The following is an 18,169-nucleotide window of genomic DNA, read 5'->3' as shown; positions in this document are numbered from 1 at the left end:
CAACATCCACCATGTTTCTCGAAGAGAGGAGAGGCCACCGGACCAAGGGGAACGACACCAACTCTTAACTCAGAGAAGCTTGTATCACAGATCCCAGTTCTTCTGGAGGATCTTGAGCTGCATCTGCTTGACTAAATATATAATGTTCAAAGTGGGTAACCACAAAATTATGATGATGATTTTATAATTCCATTATTTTCCGCTTTTTTTTTTTTTTTTTTAAATCCTTTTTAACATTTTCAGCTAAAGAACCATGGCATACAAATGTATGCAAAAATTCTAAGATTTGCATCAAGATCATATAATAACAGCCAGTATTCTGACTTGGATCACTCATAAAGTGTAAGTGATGATAACACCCAAGTTAATTTTAATGCTCCACATTGCTTAGCAATGAAAATAGAGCTACACACATTCCTGTGTTGGTTTACATGCTGTAATTGTAAAACAGATTGCCATATAGAAAAGTGCGAAAGCAGCACTAACACAGGAGTTAATGGCTCAAACAAAAATTAAGAATAAAATAAAAGTGAGAAAGCAGTTTAATTACCTGAATTTTGATGAACAGGGTACAAACAAGACTGCAACATGTAGGAATCGTAAGAGTCTTTAACCACGGTCTACTAACACAGATTAATAATAATAAAATAAATACCTGGGAAGAACAGTGAGAAAATATGTTTTCTCTATTTTAATGAAAGCAATTAGAGCAGGCAGGTCTGAGCTATGAGTTGTGTGATGGCTGAGCACATTCTCCACTGCTGTGGATTTTAGTCATGGGGATATTTAGCAATTTTCACATAACGTTATGAAATTAACAGTGTCTCATATCTTCAACATATTTCAAAACACAAATTGAAAATGGAAAAAGTATCAAAACTTCTACACAGGGCCACGCTTTCATACAGAGCTCAGCAGTGGCTACAGGAAGCCAGCTGCCCAGCAAGGCAGACTGCTGCTCTTGTGGTTAGCCTGCAATGGGAAGCGACTCCTGCGTGTGACGTGAGTGCCAGCCTTGCTTTGCAGGGAGGAGATAATTTTATCCTAAAATAGGAACAGAAACCTAACAAGTGTTCAGACTGGAGGTGGAGGAAGATGCTGAATCTGGTGCTGGGAAATACAAAGTAGAGGTGGATAAAACTATTTGAAACTTTTTTTTTTTTTTTTTCTTTTCCTTTTATTTGATAACACTATTTGAACGAGGGGCTGAAATGATGCAGTTTCACTACAGTACTCTCAAACTTTTCAGATCCTTTCTTACAAAATAACCTGAGAGGATTTTCTGGAAATCCAAAATAATTAAACCACAGATTTTTTTTGGTGCAAACTGAATGCAAAACCACTCAATGGTGGCATTGCTGTACATCTTTTTAATAGAAGTCAGCAGGCTAGGGCTTTACTTCCTGCGAAGAACCAGCTGCAATGTACTTGCTTGTTAATCAACTCAACCTAATAGATTGGTTATTAAAAACAGCTCTAGATCAAGATTCCCAGAAAGATGACACTGTATTTAATGCATGTATTTAAGTATCACAGTAAAAAAAAAAACACAAAAAATACAACAAACCAAATGAAAACAGACAACAAAACCACTACCAAAAACCTGAAAAACAAACAAAAGAAATCCAGAAAGAACAAGCATCAAACCAACAGGATTTTGATCCAAATTTTCCTATCATATAAAGAAAGTACTGTTCTCTAAGCCATCCTATACTACCCTCAGATGAAAACACAAAGGCTGTTTGATCCAGGAGGTTCCACCAGCACTCACTGTCTAAAAGAAATTTAAATGCTAAACAGCAACAAGTAGTGAACTAAACTTTGTTGAACAGTTCAACTTCATGTCATCCAGAAGAGCTGGCTACACTGTTGGGATTCTGGGTCTCAGTGAGCAATCCCTTTGCCTCCTCAGAGAAAAACTGCCATCCTAAGGAGCTGTGAATCACTACCAGTTGCTTTGTGACAGCAGGTTATTAATGGAAATTGTTAAAAAAAATGCAATAAAATGACACAAGGTTATCTAATGTATTTACTTTTCTGGCATGGTCTCAAAGGAATTCAAGGATGGAGAATGTGGAATCTTTCTAGTTGTCAACAAAGAGAAAGAAAATGAAAGGAAAAGATATTTAGAGGAAGTGATGAGTGAAGAAGTAAGTTCTGTGTGCATCTCCTTGTTTCTGGATGACTACTTCTGATGACTGGCATTATACAGCTATTCTCTGTAAATGACTTGGAGTAAAGGGCTGCTCTAATCGTGTGGATGAACTGGGTTTAGTTGCTGGCAGTATGCCCTTTAACACTGGTTTCTCTGCAGTCTTTTCCTCAGATTAGGTTTATAGATACTATCCCTTCCCAGCCCCTCTGCCATACCAATCAGCTCTCTGTTCACACACACTGGTCTCCACAAACTCATCGTGTCTGCAAATCAGTCTCAAATCATAAACTCAGCCCCTGAAATCCATCCTTTCCTCCAAAGCAGTCTGGTTTTCTTTGTGCCCTTTCTTCCTGTTCCAATTCTCATTCCCAATATAAACAGAATAACTCAAAGTCATCATTATGACCTGAGCTCCAACACCCCTCAAATCCCTTCACTCGGCTTTGTAAATTCTGCTTTCAGGAACCAGGAACTCGCACACTCATTTTGCACCTTATCATGTTTGTTATCCCCTATTATAGACAGAATTGTAATGAAACAATTATCTACATGTTTGTGAGAATATAGATAAACAAAATGCTTGAAGCCTGTATTTTCCTAGGCAGATCATTTCACACCTCACTAAAGGTGCATTAACTGAGGAGCTAGTCTGCAGTTCACTGTGCAAAATTCCCACTGATTCCAGTAGAAAAAATATTTTAAACTGAGACTGTAAATCATAGATTTCACTATTTCTCATTGCAACACTAAAATCCATATTTTTGAGTTCTGCCCAAATCACGTGCACTAGCAGTTGAGACTTCTCTCTTTATTCTATACATTTATCTAATTCCAGCCATATGAAAACTTGTACCATTTTCTGAAAAGAGACTGGAAGAAATGGGTTACTCTTCTACCTCTGTCACGTAGCATTTGACTAACCTGCACTGCTCTGGCTGTATTTTACTGGATTCACTCATTGAGAAATGACACACAAATGGATGAAATGCCCAAAGTAAAAGACACCTTAAGCAAAGCATGCAGCAGTGCTAGGAGATAGAAATTCATCTAGCAATGTGTTCAAATAACAAGTAGACAAAATAACTACAACATAGTTGCTCTCTGCTTTTTCACCTCTGGAAACTTAATATAAAACAGAAAATCATAGACTTGTTAACAACAAACTAAACTCAGTTCTTCAGAGGAAGGATTAAATTACCAGCACAAAACCTATCTGATCCACAACCATCACCACCATATACCAACAGCTGTCTCCTGGATTTGGAGTTTTAAGACCAACAAAGCCGTTTCAAAATAACAATGTCCTACGTCTTCTTACTGAGTACTACTGAAACAATACCCAAACTCTCTAATTGTACTTACAATGGAAGATTTAGGGCGCAGTAAGTTCAGAGAATGCAAGTCCTCCTTTGGCAGATCTGTGAGAAAAGCACAGTGCAGGGTAGGACTCCTGGCTTTTGGGATTTCGGTATGTGTAGAGTGCTATAACCACACTAGAGTGTTCTAGTTACTGCTCTCAAATCAACAGATCACCAAGGACAAGGAATTCTCTCAAAACAACACAAATTCCATATTAAGTTACAAATTCTCTTTTCTATAGATTTACTTTTTTTACTTTTTTTTTTTCTCTTCGGATTCCAGGTATGTAAAATACATCTCTATAACATAAATACACCATCATGCTTCTGCTCGCGTTTGAGTACCTGTTTATCTCACAAACTGTTAGCCCTGACCTCAGTAAAAGGAGAAAAAAGCTCAATTACTGAAAATCACACTGTTACAGCCCTGTGATATCCAACACAAATGCATTAAACAGGAAGGAGCAGTAGCAAAGCAGTGACATGCAAGGCAACTTGTTGGTGGGGTGAGGTAGGGAACAAAGGAGATCTGAATGACAAACAGCACCTACATAGCTTGAAAAGGTCACTGTAATAAAAACAGCTCAGGGAACTGGAAGCAAATGCAAGCATTGCTACAGACTGGAAGAGAACCCGAAATCCAAACAAATGGTACATAAAAATGCAATTTCATTCATGTGTGAATGCCACAGATTGAACAGTGGAAACATTTGGGGAGCTGACAAAATGGAATGGGATTCCCCCCATGCCATGATATTGAGACATCTGAAAAAGTAAGCATTTACTCAGGCCAGTAGCCAAATCTTACGTCAGCTTTTCAGCTTTTCAGTGGAGGAATCTGGCAGAAAAATAAATTACATACATTTATAAAAGACGCCAACATTCTTTCGTTGATTAATTTATTTGAGAAAAATAACCTCTCATCTGTAGGTTCAGTATGCAATAAAAAGGAGCTGGCCACACCAAGACTTACACTAAGCAAACTCTTTCTGTTTCTGAACCTCTAGGGTTGTGTAAGCCAGCTGTACACAGGCACGATGCAAGGTAAGGGCATCCCCACAGACAAGAACCAAGCTGGAATGCAAGGCTCACCTTTGCAGGCATCCCACCACATCAAACTCCCAGAATATTTACCCAGCCCCCCAGAATAAACCCCATGGTGTGCACCTCCACCACGGTCCCTCTAAAATAAAACATTTGCAAATCCGAATCAAAATAGAGCAGCTGCTTAATGAGGGAACTACACCCTCCTCGCATTTATACTGTAACAGAGGCTGCACAAGTTTGCTGCTGAAGTTGAGATTGTGAGAAAGGCAAAATTCTGGTCTACAAAATAAGATGCAATAATGCAAGCAAAGATGTCCTTTTCATAATATTGCTTAGCCTATTGAAGGAATTGGATTAAGAAATAACAGGAGAGAACACTGTGCTGGTGAGAGTTGCCTTTTCAGTAGAGAGTTTCACCAAAGCTCTATCTACAAATCCTTTTAGTGCAAATACGACCAGAGGGCAGTATGGCTGCTGCAGGTAAACAGAGCCAATGACAGAGTTCAGGTTTCTTTCCTTTTATGCAGAAGGGATACAAAAGACATGCTTGTGAGAACTGTGAGGCAAAGAGAGAGGTGTGAATGAATAATAATAACAAAAAAGAATAATTAATAAGCACTGAGCAGCTTTTCTCCAGGGACGTGCTGAGTTCTCCCTCTTTTGTACACTTTAACTTAAGGTTTAGCATCTTCTGCAAGAAAAATAATAATTCCTGCTTCCTATTGATTAAGTCATGCTTAATATTAAGATAAATTCAGTTTCTAGAGATGATAATAACTGGCCAAGAAAGATATATATTTATAGATTTGTCTTATGTAAAGCTAATATTTATAAGCATATTAAAGTGGGTAAATCTATTCAAATAACTCCATAACCAGGAATAATTCTTTATTGCTAGAAAAAAATCACAATTTCAATAAAGCACACACAGCCAAAGCATATAGCTCTGCCTCATCAAAATGAGGAAATCCATGAATGGAATACTGACTCAGATGAAAACTGGCTGTTTGACTTTAAGATGCTCCTAACAGTAAATACTTGGATTCATAAGGAAAAAGGATGGATTGATGCAATTTTTCATTAGTACCAAAACAAAAATAAAACAAAAATGACAACTCACACAAAAAGCAACCAAAAAACTTACAGAATATCCTGTGTACAAATATTGCGAATAATTCTAAAAAAATATATATATATATATAAAAAAATCACAGTCTAAGTGTTAGGTTTTTGATTTTATAGTCTGATGTGCACACATGGCTTACACGTGCTTGATTCATCACTTTCAATCAGCCACCCAACTGTGCAGGTGACAGTTAAAAATGTGAAATGCTTTCTAAATGTTGCCTTTCCATTTAAACAGCTGCAGAAACCACCATAAAATTTGTTAGAACTACATTATTGCCAATGAGAAAGGAAGCATAGTTTCAGAAGACTGAAACTGTATCGAAGGACAGGATGATTATAAAACCAGATCATTTCCAATACAGCACAGCTAACAGCAGCTAACCATTATAGGTCTGGTTTTTCCATACAAATAAAGGAAAAAATGCCCCACCTGAACACAAGCAACTGTCAGACTTACTGTGAGGAATAGGGGGATGTGTAATTGTAACACAACAGGACATGTCAGCTCTCAAGCAAGGCATCAGGCCTGGGCACAATGGCATGGAACAAGAATATTCAGTGTTTAAATTTCAAATGTGTGACATTTGTTGGGGATCTGAAACTAGTTTCTACAGGACAACATAAGGTTTGGTAATGAGAAAAACCAAGGCCTGCCTGGCTGCAGTACCTGAACTGTTCCCCAGCCATTAGGGGAGCTATCAGTGAAAGCAAACCTTGGAAAGCTACTGTTGCCACTGCCTTTCTGCGCTGCTTCTATTACAAGACAGAGGCTGCCAGTTTTACACATCGACCAGCATTACATGAAATGAAGTGAAAACAGCAAAGAATCTCTTCAGCTCTCAGCACTATGATGGGGCCTAAGCATGTAGGAACGATAGAATTAGAAACAATTATCAATGCCACTGCTTCTGTAGTACTCTTTTTTTTTTTTCTTTAAATTACCTTACAACCTTCTGTTCAAGATTTGCTTGTCTGTTACGAATTCATAAATTAATAAATACAGTGTTTCTGCAAAATCTAATAGCTAGAATCAAGTCTGAATCAAGTTCTGGCTGAAGTTCAGACATCTGCTGGCATTGTCAACATATGCTATGCAGATTAGCAACAGCAATAGTATCAGCAATAGCTGCAGCAACATGGAGCTGATACTTAAGAGAAAGTACACCCTCCAGTTTCAACGTGAAAGCACATACTGTGCTATTCCTCCACCTCTAATTCCAGTCCATGGCTGCAAATTTGGACATGGCGCTAAAGGAATGAAACAGAACTAAAATGAGCAGACATTAAGGATTCAGAGAAATGAAGTATTAGAACACACTGAAAATAACAGCGTGTGCATATGTATGTGTACACATATAAATATAAGGACCTGAGGGCTAATGAAAACTTTGGTTCAAAACAACACATACAGGAGAAGACTACTGCTTAAAACCTGAAAGCGAGGATCCATCCTTCACAGTGTAAACACTGAGAACACAACAGGTTTCAGCTTTTGTTCAACCTCACCTACTATAGAAATACAGTAATATAATTATATATTAGTAATATATATATAAGTGATATAATTCTATATTACTACAGAAATATAGTAATATTAAAAATAGAAAAATAAAGAAATATAGTAATATACTAAATATAGAAATGTAATAAGAAAATCTTCATTGGTCTTCGTCATCCACTGGAGCACTAAGGAACAGAATTATTGACATTAGCTTTGCTGAGGGACAGCACACAACAGTCATGGATACTGAGTGGGAAAGACAGTCTACAACAAAGAGTTCAAAATAGTGATGATGAACCAAACATACATAATTTCCTCTTATTTCGTAAGTAGAAATTAAAATGATAAATCTGCAACTTTTTTTTTGGTAACTCGCTGTAAAATGACATAAAAAAAAAGAATGTTCCTGGTATTTCCATGTGAATATAATTGTATACCTAGATGTAATTCCAGCCTACCTTTTGGAGGTAGAGATTAGAATCTGTGTAATGCAATAACAACAAAAAAGCCCAATCCTGCCTCCATGGAAACTTACGTGACTTTAACTGTTGCTGCCCTACACATAATTCAGCAGAGCCCAACATGATACATTGTGAAAGCAGCTTCAGGAGGACATGCCACCAGCCAAACTTCACAAACGCATACAGCTGTTACAACAGAAAAGTGACGGTGAAGAAGGCTGAAATCTTTCTTCTCAATTTGTGTTCCTTCCCACGCGACCTCAGAAGCCAAGCAAGAGATTGAAATGAACAAAACCAGGATGTTTAGGGCAGTTTAGGGCAGTACTTCTTTACCTTTATGATGAAATAAATAAACAAGTAAACAAAAAACCACCGTCGATTTCTTATTTCTAAACTACATTTTCTGTATTTCTGCTTGTGCCCATTTCCTTGTGTCAGTGGACACCGCTGCAAAGAGCCCAGCTCCCTGCAGAGTACTGCTGCCCATCGGGAAGCTCCCCACAGCCTTTTCTTCTGTGGGCTGAGCAGTCCCAGCCCCTCAGCCTCTCCTGGTGCATCAGCTGCACCAAGCCCACGTTCACCTTGGCGGCCCAGCTCTGGGCTCCCAGCACTAAGACCCCTTCTCTATTACCAAGGGTCACCAGCCCACCCGGAGCTCCAGCTGCATCACAGCTGGGCCGGGCAGAGAAGCATCTCCTCCCCAACCCAGCGCCAGTGCTTGCCTGTCACAGCCCAGGCTGCTGTGGGCACACGGCTGGCTTACGGTCAGCCTGGTGTCCCCAGATGCACTTCAGCACAGCTGCCTCTCTGCTGGCCTGCTGCAGGGGGTTGGCTATTCATCACCAGGTGCCAGACTTTGTGATTCCCTTTTGTGAGACTCCTGTCAGAATTGTGAATGGTCTCTATGCTGAGCCCACTTAATTGTGGAATAGTTCTTCCAGCAACATCCTCATGCTGGGATAGCTACGCACATCTAGGCTTCTTATCTGCAGTTAAAACCCATGTCTTTCTGGCAGAAAGATGAAGGAGCTGCCTACTGAGATCTCCAAACCCTTTCATTTAGTCTCTCAGTAAGCCAAAGTCCATCTTTTGCAAGGAAAAAAAACTCAGCTAAGGATTCCAGATTTCTGTTGTTGCTACTTTATTTTCTATCCCATAAATGAGCAGATACAGAAACCACTTCCTCCGTTCAGTAAGGGGTGATATGCAACCATCAGAAGAAGTAATCATTTTTTTTCTATGGGATTCAATTATTTTTCAGAGATGACTTTGTCTGTATGGGTTTGCGTTTTACAGCAGAAGCTGGAAACATGTTTATTTGATGCTGGACTCTAGAAAGCTAGAAAGCATACTTTCAAGCATTTCCAGCACAGGATCTCAAATAAGACCAACAATTACTGTGTATTAATGAAAGTTCTGACTTCTTTCAGGGGGGGAAAAAAAAAAAGAAAAAAAAAGAAAAGTAAAGATTTTTTTTAATATGCTGCAATGAGATGGTTTGTATCAACTAACTTACACAATAATGACAAAATCCTATAAAAAGTTATTGTCAGGTTGATTGCAGGAGATCCTTCTAGATAACTGTACTGAATGTAATAAATACTAGTCCTTTACATAATAAAATACTGTGGTCATAAACATAAGGGACTGATTATATTTTAGTTCAGTTCTAACTCACAGACAACACAAAACAACAAGAGCCACTGCAGCCAACTTATTTCTCCATTTCCCTCTCCTTGATGACAGCAACTGCTTGTGAAAAACCCAAAGCAAACCCTGTCTTCTAAGTAGCATCCAAAGGACTCTGCAGGCAAATAGCCAAATCCTTACAGTATTCTCATTAAGCCCAAAAGACATGTTCACACTGAAAAACTATGATTGACTGCCCTTCCAGTTGAACTTCAGTAGCTTCCTGGAAATCATGACAATGCCTAATGCACACCCTCAGGTTTTAGAGATGCATCTTTTTCCCAAATTCACAATATTCCAAAACCCATCTGCACCTACTTTCCCATTGCTGCAAGGGCTGAAGATGATGAATGTACCTAATTACGGATCCATAAGTCAATAACTACTGTGTGAGGAGATAAAATCGAGGTGTTTTATACCTTTGTTAAAAACAAACAAATACATATTTTTTTCGGTTGGGATTCTAAAATCTGGTTTAACAGCACTACGTGAAAATACGAAAGCAAAGCTGCTGGCAACAAAAACCCATATCTTTTTTTTTTTTCCTCTGTACGATTTAAAACTCTGCTCCATTGTATTGCATGTGAAGCCATTACAATGGCGTTCCAACAAGAACAGCTGTGTTGCAAGACAGAAAATACGTAGAATGAATACACAGAGAGGAAAAAACCTATTCTTACTGTAAGCTTTAAGAAACCATCCTGGAAAATGGTATGTCAGGAATTGACCTTCTTCTAAAAGGAAAAAAAAATCTAACTTTCCATGTGTAAAAGGTCTCATTACCTTCTATAATATTTGTATTTTTCAAAATATCATCAGCAGGTGCACCAGCTTTCAAAAACCTCTTGTCCTTCATCAAATATAATTGTTCTGCATATTATATTAAGAAATACAAGCAGAGGAATGTAAGTGACGGGAGTTCAATTAAAAGCAGCATAATATCTGCTGCATAGAAAATGATTCTGCAACTAAAATCAGGTTCTAATGAGAGGAAAAAAGGAATACATTTTCACATATTTTTAATTACACAGAATTTCCTCAAACATGATTTTTTAATAACATATTCCATTAGGTTAACATCATATTTAAAGAAAGTGCATTTTCTGATTTCATTTTAAGTTTGATTTTGAGCAATTATTGTGTCATTGTTCAGCAGTAGAAAGGTTGAATTCATTTGCTGTGTGGTTATGCTAGGTATGATTGATGTCGCTTCTCCAAATGATAAACCAATCACCCCAATGATGTAATGTCATTTTAAGAGTGCTATAATCACATTTCTCTCAAACTAGACGCTCTGATGAGTTCTAACAAAGATTTATTGTAGATTAAAGACCTTCATAATACCAACAATAGATTGCTCATTTGATTGAAGATTTGAAGAATTCTGTGCTTTTTTTTTCCAGATCCACCTAGGTAGATTGCTAGGCTATTGCTAAGGGCATAGGGCAATACAAATGGATGACTATCACCTCATATTAAAGATGACTCAAACTTGTTGAGTGGTTAGCCTATAATTGCAGAGATTGAAACAACTGTAAGTGCACAATCAGCCAAACAGAACACATACACAATGAAATCAGCAGAAGTCACCTGCAAATATTTCTTTTCCAGTATGCACTTTGAAGACTGTGATAGAATTATTTTAAGGAGGAACCCAGAAAGTGATAACTAACATTTATTATTGCCTTAAGATTTTTTGGAATCTAAACTGTGAATCTACATGTCTTCAAATATTTATTTTTAACCCAAACCCAAATTTAAACAAAATATTTATCTAATATCTTCCAAAAGTCTAGAGGATGTTGCTAAATTTACATAGCCCCTAATATAAATTAATGACAAATATATAAGTACAAAAATAACATAACCATGGTCCACATTTCTATAACATGTAAAAGCTACTCTGAAAATCCTACAGGAAGAATGAGAGAAAAAAGGTAACTTTTCCAATTTGAACTACATGTCACTGTCTGCAGTATTTTCTTATAAACTCTTGAAAGGAAACAAAGTACCTGACAAATACAGATAGGTTTCTACAGGATGTGCTAAATCCAAAGAGCATGTGCCATGAAATACTCTAAATGTTCATCAATTATGCTGTTTTCCTATGCCCTGAAAACTAAAAGAAAGCCACCATACACTACGAGTGCTTATTAAAGAAGAAAATTGACTATTTTGGGGAAAAATATTCAAGTACAGAATGAACAACTCAGCTATTCATAAACAAAGCAAAGCATATCTGAGCATGCAGAAAAGGTTCCTTGTGCCAGCCATAGTAACGTGTGAGAAAAGAAACAATGAATAGCATTTAAAACACAAAGAAACACAAGGAGTTCTTCCATAAACTTTTCAGATGTTCTTTTACTACAGCTTGGTTCATTTGACTGCAGAAGCAAAGCCACGCTTGGTCACTAGCTGCAGCTATAAATACCAAGTACCCAGTGTTCAGGGCTTCTCCAGGTCTCCAGTCTCTCACACCAACCTGCAATTTTCTTCCACCAAGCAGCCCTCACTATATCTCTCTCTCAGTCTCTCTCACCACTGCCTTTTAAAGCTTTGTAAACTGATAAATCACATCCTTTAGTCAAACAACATTCTCTGTTTTCAGCTTTATTTTTTTCTTCCCTTTGCTCATCACTCAAATTCATCCATTCCTGAGCTCCAAGATGACACATCCCCAAGAACTCACCCTATACTCAAGGTGGCCCATCACCAACTGGTGAACAAGAATTGCATTCTCCACAAGCGTCAGTTTGCTCTGCTCTGAATTTCTTCTGTTATTTACTGCTCTACTACTTGGTTTCACAATGCCACTCTGACATTTCCTCACAGTCTCCACAGACTGTCTTTTGAACAACTCACAATGTTAGTAACAACAAATACCTGTGATCATGGCAGATTTCACAGAGAGCAAAATGCAAACTATTTCATCAAACAGATCACAATTACTCACAAATGGCTGAATCCTTCAAAGGACTCTTGATGGTTTCTAAGCCAGTACTGAGCTTTTTCAGTTTTCTACACTGACTTAAAAACAGAATATATTTTACCTATATGTCCACATTTTTCTACATTTCTACATAATTTCTATAGTTACTGCTGAGTTTCCAATTTTTTGTAATTGGAGATTTTGGGACTTGCATCTCTTGAGATCAGCCCAAATATCTCTAAAATAAAAACAAGCAAAAATACTGCTTTCACATTTTACACCCTCAGACATCAAGACTGAGGACGGAAACATGCTCAATATCTGAATTATAATTCCTTTTAATGTATATAATAATAGTTATAGCTGGTGATATTCAAAAAAATCTTACTTAGCAGAAGCATTACAGAGCTGAAGGACAGTTCAAGTTGGGAGTTACTACAGGATGCCTGTAGGCCAAACTCATGCCAAGGCAGGACAGCTCTGAGATCAGACAGCCCAGGATTTTAACCGACTCGTTCTTCCAAATATCCAAGGACAGGGACTGCACAGGCTCCGTGAGAAACCTGCTCAATACTTAGGGAAATATTTTATCCCTTATCCACTCTGAATCTTTAATTTTTCAACTTCTGCTCATTTTCTCATATTGCCACTGTTCACCACCAATATTTACAGGGCATAATTTAAATCTGCTTTATGTATCCACAGAGGCAAAAAGTTCCAAGCTATGTGGTGCCTCCTACACTGTTCAGATTTGTACTTTTATACTTTTACAGATAAGAGAGACCTTGAGCAGATCAGTAACTGCCTTTAAAATTAAGCAAAAAATAATAGCTTCTAGTTGTTCTGCTTATAATTCTCAAAAAAAAAAAAAAAAAGATGATCTTTATTTCTCAGTTTTTCAACATCAAAATTAAATAAGGCATTTGCTTAAAGAATAAGAAAAAAAGAAGAAAAAGAAAGAGAAGGAAAGAAAACCCTAAGAACTACAGAATATATGGCTGATAGCAGAACTGCAAATATTTTAAAGACAAGTATTATTTTGCTGAAAGTATCAGGATTTTAGTTAACACAGAAAGTGCAGAATCAGATTCTAAAGCAAGAACACACAGCCAGCAGCAGAAGGAACACATTTCCAGATACAGAACCTCATTACTACACCAGGTGTTGGCTTAGCCTGTGCAGAATAAAGGACTACTGTGTATGTATCTCTTTTACAAGAAACATACTTAGAAAACTAAATTTCTTAGATGACAAGCTTTCACTAATAATTTTACACTGCTTGTAACACTTAAATTAAAAAAGATCTCTATTAAAAAAAAAAAAAAAAATAATAATAGAAAAACATGCAGTATGTTTCCAAAAACGTTTTGCTGAAATAAAACTATCATTTTCTGTTTGCCTCATTTCCACACATGCTCTTAATTTTCAGGTGATGAAAGAACACACTTGCAAAGTAACATATAAAACGAGAACAAGCACATCACAAACAAACTCCATATGTTTGTAATTTTTCTTACCACTGCTGGATGCCTGCTGTGGCCCTGAACATGCTCTTAGTAGGTATGAATTAGGAGAGAACTCCTCATCAGGATTGGTGTCCATGATTTGATGGGACGTATTGCTGTCTAGCAATGGCATCTGGCAGCTAACTGGTGGAGGATTATGAGAACTGGGCAGCTGAGCAGATGGGAGAAGGCTAGACGAGGATGTAGGTGGAATGGGACGACCTGGGAAAGAGGACACAGGGATCAAAGATCAGCAGTGAGCGTAATGAAAAAAAAAGGAAAACAAATTCTTATTTACTCTTTGCTTCTGTGAACTTTCCTCTCATAACTTGATATCAATCCATTCCATCAAATGCACACAAATGAAGGCAGCTTTTTTTTTTTCTTTCTTTTTTGTGCAATGCCCACTAGAATATTGCTGTTTCTAGAGATGAAAGGAATAAGAGAAACAAGTATTCTGATTTTTGCAAGTTTAACCAGAGAATTGGAGAAATCATTCATGAATAATTTATACACAGAAAAATATGACCTCTGTGATCCTGCCAAAGTCTGTGAGGCAAAGACAGATCTGCTGCATGTGAGCTACAAATGTTAAAATGCAGCAAAACTATTTGAAATGGTGCATTCTGACTTTCACCATTTTTAAAGAAACAGCAGCAGAGCAAATGCATGCTATCTTTCCCCTTAGCTACTCCTTCATTTCTGAAAGCAAGAACACTACTCTTTGTACGAATTACATTAAGGTTTATCTCATTAGGATTTAAAAATACAAACAAAAACCAGCCATCATTGGAAGGTAACCATAGGCACTTTAAAAGCTCTCACTGTCTGACACCAGCAAGCAGCTACCTTCAAAAAATTTAAAGTAACAAAACCAGCTGGATTCAGGCAAATGACTATAATGCTTTGTTTTCATTGTATTCTTAGCTCTGGATAAACTGATGGTAAGACCAAACGGCCAAGTTATCACTGGGCAGAGGCCGGTTTAAGCCACTCGACAACAACCCCCATCCACCTTCTTTTACGCTATACATTCAATATGTATCCAATATTTTCCTTGCAGACTTTTATTTACAAAAAATAATTCTGATATTGATGTCACAAATAATTACTGTTATTATTCATGATTGTTGCCATTCTTGTGAAAGCCTACAGCACATGTTCTAAACAATCAAGGAAGCAGAAGAGAAAAAGCAGTTTCAAATCATTTATTTGCAATGTGTAGGAAATAAGAAGCAAGACTGAGGTTTGATACATCTTAGATAGGAACGTGACACAGTGTACACCCTGTGTATTTCATTCTCACAAATTCTGGTGTTGCTTCAAGTTTATGAAGTTAAAAGAAGAAACTTCATATATTCAGAATCTTCATTTACCATATCATATGGAAATGCATTAACTCTATTCTGAAAATACTGCACATGAGAGGCGATGAGGTGAAATAAGATTTTGCCCTCAGTGCGAGCCTCAGGACATACTTTAAAGAAACTTAGGTACATGTCTGCAGAATACATCAAGACAGATGAAAGAGCACCAAAGACGATGTTTCGGCCAAGCACAGCTGATTGCATTGCTTCATGAAATAATATAGCCCTAATCCCTGAAGACAAGGTAACATTTCCAACCAGGACATTTCTGTTTGTAGCTTAGATCAAACAACAGGTATGAAGTTCTTACACTGTTGCTTTTTGTTTTTAATATATATATTGGCTGAAGCAGCCTCCCAAGGAAAATTTGTCCATAAGCACCTGTCAATTGAAAAACACAGATGCCTGTGAGCCAAGCATCATCCTGCCAACCCGTACTGTGGTTACATTTTCCAATAAACTGCCAAATGTGATTAAAGCTTTTCTCACGGTTGGGGTACTGTGAAGTTAATTTCTGGTGTCTATTTGATATTGAACTCCCACCACAGCCTTTCCTGCTATGGCAGTTGGGCTCCTGCAGTGCTGCTTCTCCCTCTATGGCTCTTTCTCCTCTACTCCCTGAAACACGTAGAAACATCTTAGAACACCCATCCTTCTGTACAAGTTAACAACTGAAGAGGAACAGTAAGGCACATGTGGAACTTCAGTTTTGTTTCCTTGGGAAATGAGCCTAAGGGGTAACTCTCTGCAGAACCACAGCTGAAGGAGTGGTTGTAAAATTACCAAAGAGAAGTGAAAGTTTGCAGTTAGGCTATAAAAAGCACAATAAATACAATTTATTAGTTACTATATATTCTTAAGATAGAAATAATGGTTTTGATTCATCCTGTTGAATACTAATTTCTTGGTCAAATGAATTCAATGTGTTACTGAACAGACTGAGCTCTATCGGTTCTGGAAACCCGACCTTCTTGTCAGAACTGCTCTGTGTCTGCAGATACTCTCACAGTCTTATTTTGAAACCTTCTGTTTCTCAAAATGATTCTAATTCCCCTCATTTCACAACGAGTCTCACATTACCCCACTGTACTATAAAATATCCTGCGATGCAGGCTGTAACCTCAGTCTTCAGAATTTACATCCATAACGTAAAACAGAAGCTGGTACAATTTACATCTACTCTTCAAATACTAACATTATAAAGCTTCTATAAATAAGATTTTTATCTTGTCGTGCACTGACAGAAATCCTATGTAATGGATACTTACTTCTACTTCTACAACAGTAAAGTAATTGTGTCATATCCCCAAAGAAATGTAAAACAGATATAAATGCTACAAAAGGGAAAACAAAGTCTAGATGCTGCTGTGTTACAATTTCAATATGAAAAAATAACACCAGTTCTTCACATGTGCACATGCATGGTTGTACTGCATAAACACACAAATGGCACAGAAAGATACTGAACACAGTATTTTGAACTAAAGCAAGCAAACATCCCCCCCCACACTTTTTTTTACCTTATATTCATTTCCTTGTTACCTTCTCCTGTCATTAACACTATTTCTCAGTGAAAGAAAAGCTTGATAGCTCTCCTTCAGGAGGGCTTCTGATTTTGGATAGCTTTGCACTTCTGTGCTATACGACATCTCATTCTGCAAGGGCCTTCTTTTTATATTCTTTCTCTTTTACTCTCTTTATCATCACTTATATTTCTTTTCTTTTCTCCCCCACGTAAGATGATATAGTAGACAACAAAGAGTTATTTCCATTTTTTCTTTTCTAACAGTGTCACATCTTTCTTCATCAACTCAGGAACTTCTATGAAACCATTCCTCAATTAGAGTTCCACTCTAAATCCCTAAGGCTTAAAATAGGCCTTGTAGTCAACAATCAAAAATCAGGCCATGCTTGTAGCTGGTAACGATGCCACAGGCTTACAACCATCCCCAGCAATGCACCCAAAAAAGCTGAGTGGGTACAGGTCAGATACTGATGTGAAGATTTCCTTTTAAGAAAGACTTCTCATTAAGGACAGCTTCACAGATAGATAGAGGTCGAATAAGGCACAAATAAAAACCAAATTTCAAACTTATAAAAGAGCAAGCTCCCCTCCTGATGGATAAGATATCACAAATGCCTGGCAAAGTTTCAGGAGTGTGAATTATAGAGTTCTTTGGGGCAACACGCCAGAGTGATAAGGAGCGATAAGGAGTGACTATCTTCTTGTTTGAGAATGAACTTCAGGAGGGAGAGAACTGCATGCAAGAGATCTTATTAGAAGAATAAGGCCAAGAGTTTTACCATGCTGGGAACAGAAATATGTATAATGGGCATCAGCCTTCAAACAGCACTGGTGAAGTCCAGAGGCAAAAAAATTGATGTAAGCTCTTCAGATACCTGAAGTCCCATCATGCAGCATTTAGTTCAATGCTAACACAATAATTCAACCAAAACATTCCTAAGAATGTCCAAAAAAGGTACAGTAAACATTTATCTGATGATACTAGTTTGACAGATGAAACACTCAACTCTTGAGTAGTAGTAGTGGTAGTGGTAGTTCAACCTGACTGTAAAACAGGAGCAAGAGAGAGACAGCATCCTGTCTGCTGACTTGGATGTCTCAAATTCAGATAATCCTTAGTGGCATTTTCGGGTATGCCTGAAAAAGGAGAAGGGAGATTATGGCTTTGGGGCTTTTCCATTGTGACTTGTTTGGACATGTGAAGCAGAGGAAATTGCTGAGGTAGTCTATCACTGACTTCCAAATCCTGCTTGTGTTCTTCCTGAAACAAGTTTCTAGGCTCAAATAATCACTTCATGTTTTAGAGGGAATGACATTTCCTTTTACTTACATATAAAGAGGCTGATAAGTGATGTTCCTGACAGCACCATTAGATACGAGACCCAAAAGTACAGCAATCTGTATCCACGGAGTCCATGACTGAGGAAGTGACAGGGTCAGAACGGGTGACAAGCTTAGTACTGCAAAGCTGCCATGTGTGCCCACTGTGTAGCACAGCAACAGT

At 37.7% G+C, this 18,169-nt stretch overlaps 1 protein-coding gene across 16 annotated transcripts in view; it reads right to left on the bottom strand.

Moving 5' to 3' along the window:
- TENM2 (teneurin transmembrane protein 2) overlaps window positions 1–18,169 on the bottom strand; it is a 602,430-nt gene that overhangs the window by 199,024 nt on the left and 385,237 nt on the right. For all 16 annotated transcript variants that reach the window (XM_052684852.1, XM_052684855.1, XM_052684854.1 and 13 more), the window contains one exon: window positions 13,786–13,995. In XM_052684852.1, coding sequence (XP_052540812.1) covers window positions 13,786–13,995 — 210 coding nt within the window. The remainder of the gene's footprint in view (window positions 1–13,785; window positions 13,996–18,169) is intronic.

The sequence above is a fragment of the Tympanuchus pallidicinctus genome, unplaced genomic scaffold, assembly GCF_026119805.1.
Source record: "Tympanuchus pallidicinctus isolate F22 unplaced genomic scaffold, pur_lepc_1.0 scaffold21, whole genome shotgun sequence".
NCBI lineage: Eukaryota > Metazoa > Chordata > Aves > Galliformes > Phasianidae > Tympanuchus > Tympanuchus pallidicinctus.
This window is presented reverse-complemented; position numbering and strand designations above follow the sequence as displayed.